Genomic DNA, 2973 nt, shown 5'->3' on the forward strand with positions numbered 1-2973 from the left:
GTTTATCAAAAAAAAAAAAAAGTATCTCTTCTTATAAGTTTTTAGGACCGATTAGAACCTCATTTTCTTAACTTGTCTTCTTTTCATTGGTTAGAGATTCTTTTTCTTTAAAATTAAATTTTAATCAGTTGATAAAGTGAACCAATAGTAGATTTATGGCTTAGATACTCAATTTGAGTCTTTTGCTGTTCGCCATGCATTCATAAGAGCATGATTATTGGGAGGTTCTTAGGGTAGGGTCCCCACCTTAAGAACCCTCCAATAATCATGCTCTAAGAATTCAGGAATTTTCAATAAAAAAATTTACTGTAAAGTACTACATAACTTATCTTAATCCATTTCACGATTACGAAAATCTATAGACAGTCAATATTATTAGAAAGAAACTTAGAAATTTTCAAAAAAAAACTTTAGTTTGTGACTGGTAAATTCCAGGATAACACGGAGTAAATGAAAAGGTGAAAAGTAGAATAAATTGAAAGCCTCCGGAAGAAAAAAAGAAAGAAAAGTAGAATAAATTATTTCTCTTTTAAATCCAAGGATACAATTCCAGATTGTTTTTTCATTTTATCTACAATATTTAGAGTAAATATTGCATTGTGATAATTTACATGACTGATAAATTTTTAGCTGTATATGGACGGGAGTGTATAATTCAGAGTAAAAATTTACTCTATAGATACCAGCCAGTTACAGCCTTGGAGAAAATGTTCAAAAACAAAAACATAGAGAAACTTCATGTAAGAGTACAGTAGTCTTCGTTATCTTCTGTCCTTTTTTATTTTATTTATTTTACTGTTGTATAGTATTTAATATATTGGTTTTATATTTTTTTAATTTCCACAAAGTAACTTTTTCATTTTTTAATTTTAGAAAAAGTTTCCTACTTTTTGAAATCTTTTCTTAGGAAGACTTTTTGATCTACCATCGCATGACAGTACTATCTCCTCCAGCTATTATATAGTCTCCTTTCGTTCTTCTTTGCTTTCACATAACATTTCCCCTATAATCACACACACATCCACACCATCATTCCCACCAACATAAAAAATCTTGATTACAGAGAGATAATAGAGCCATAATTCAAGAACAAGACTAATATCAAGAATAGAAAAGCATACTTCTCACCAGGAGAGGAATGGGAAGATCACCATGTTGTGACAAAGCGAACGTGAAGAAAGGGCCTTGGTCTCCAGAGGAAGATGCAAAGCTAAAATCATACATCGAAACGAGTGGCACAGGAGGAAATTGGATTGCTTTGCCTCACAAAATTGGTATTAGCAATTACTTTTCTTCATCTAGATACATATATACTATTTTCTTGTTTATAAAAAGAGCGTTCTAAATCAAAACTCAAATATGTTTTGAAATATGTGAAAGCGTTAGGTATTATGGTACCGTAATGGTATTGTGGATATTGTGATCATCTTTCTGATCTCTTAACTCTCTATGAAGAAGATTACTTGATATCTAAAGATGCCCTTTTCTATATTGTTTTTTTTTGGTTGAGACATGGATTAAGGTTTGAAGAGATGTGGGAAGAGTTGCATGAGGTGGCTAAATTATCTGAGACCAAATATCAAACATGGTGGCTTCTCCGAGGCTGAAGAAAACATCATTTGTAACCTCTATCTTACTATTGGTAGCAGGTACTATAACTATTCGTATACATTAGTATTATGTGGAAACTCTTAATTAATATGTTATATAATGTATGAATTTTATGAAGGTGGTCTATAATCGCTGCTCAATTGCCGGGACGAACAGACAACGATATAAAAAACTATTGGAACACGAGACTAAAGAAGAAGCTTATTATCAAACAACGCAAGGAGCTTCAAGAAGCTTGTATTGAGCAACAAGAGATGATGGTGATGTTGAAGAGACAACAACAACAAATCCAACCTACTTTCATGATGAGACAAGACCAAACAATGTTCACATGGCCACTTCAGAAACTTCCGTTTCATCATCATAATGATGGTCAAGTACCAACTCTTGTCATGAACTCGTTCGGTGACCAGGAAGATATTAAGCCAGAGATCATCAAGAACATGGTCAAGATCGAAGATCAAGAACCAGAGAGAACAAACGCTTTTGATCATCTCTACTTCTCTCAACTTCTGTTAGACCCTAATAGTAATTACTTAGGATCAGGAGAAGGTTTCTCCATGAACTCAATCTTGAGCACCAACACAAACTCTCCACTGCGTAACACAAGTATCAGTCATCAACGGTTTAGGAATTTCCATGACGAAGCCGTCGACTTGTTTTTAGGAGAAGCAGGTACTTCGGCAGATCAAAGCACCATAAGGTGGGAGGACATAAGCTCTCTTGTTTATTCTGATTCAAAGCAAGTTGTTAATTAATATTTTCCAAGATGAAACTTACATTAATATATATTATTAGTATTCCCAGTGTTTGGGCTGTTTGTGATCCTGTTGCTTTCTACAGCTTGAAGTTCTAGGATTGTAAAGAGGAAAATAAATATATTGAATGGGGTAGGTAAATGGAGTGAGAAAGGACGATCAATCTATATTTTTGTAAATCTGCTGATATATACCGCTCTAATATTTTGTGAATTTTTACAACTTATTTTTGTCTCATCATTCCCACCCGTCGGACTCGTTAGGGCTATTAACATTAGCTGGCAACCATTAGGGTTAACAATAAGAAGTTTATGTGGATAACAAGATACCTAACATTTTGACCACAAAAGTTTTGATTATCAAATAATAAGTGAATGTGTGCAACTCTCAACTTCTCAAAGAAATGACACCTCTCTTTAGTCACTGGTCTGTTTCTTGTTTTCCTCACAGAATCAAATGATGTCATACGAAGATTATGTTCCCTTGTGAGTTTGGCATGCAGATTCCTTGCCTATTCAAAAACCAAATCAAACTGAGAAAGTCGTATAGAAATAATTGGCACTGTCGCTGAAAATAATTTGAAAACCTGTTTTATAAAGAACTT

At 33.5% G+C, this 2973-nt stretch overlaps 1 protein-coding gene across 2 annotated transcripts; it reads left to right on the top strand.

Annotated features, from left to right (window-relative positions):
• The first annotated feature begins 725 nt into the window (after positions 1 to 725).
• LOC106417961 (transcription factor RAX3-like) lies at positions 726 to 2510 on the top strand. Of its 2 annotated transcripts, none has more exons than XM_048766096.1 (3): positions 726 to 1274; positions 1523 to 1649; positions 1730 to 2510. In XM_048766096.1, the coding sequence occupies exons 1-3, from the start codon at positions 1139 to 1141 to the stop codon at positions 2367 to 2369; spliced, it is 903 nt and encodes a 300-aa protein (XP_048622053.1). In that variant the 5' UTR covers positions 726 to 1138; the 3' UTR covers positions 2370 to 2510. The 2 variants fall into 2 exon arrangements, with proteins under 2 accessions (XP_048622053.1, XP_048622054.1); XM_048766097.1 differs by having other exon boundaries at positions 1167 to 1274; positions 1511 to 1649.
• The last annotated feature ends 463 nt before the right edge of the window (positions 2511 to 2973 follow it).

This window comes from Brassica napus, chromosome C8 (genome assembly GCF_020379485.1).
Source record: "Brassica napus cultivar Da-Ae chromosome C8, Da-Ae, whole genome shotgun sequence".
In the NCBI taxonomy this organism is placed as follows: Eukaryota; Viridiplantae; Streptophyta; class Magnoliopsida; order Brassicales; family Brassicaceae; genus Brassica; species Brassica napus.

Bases quoted from the DNA above. Each gene is read 5' to 3' on its own strand.
- LOC106417961 (XM_048766096.1), top strand. From the start codon at position 1,139: ATGGGAAGATCACCATGTTGTGACAAAGCGAACGTGAAGAAAGGGCCT. The intron at 1,275-1,522 runs GTATTAGCAATT...ACATGGATTAAG, and splicing joins TGCTTTGCCTCACAAAATTG to GTTTGAAGAGATGTGGGAAG. The intron at 1,650-1,729 runs GTACTATAACTA...AATTTTATGAAG, and splicing joins TATCTTACTATTGGTAGCAG to GTGGTCTATAATCGCTGCTC.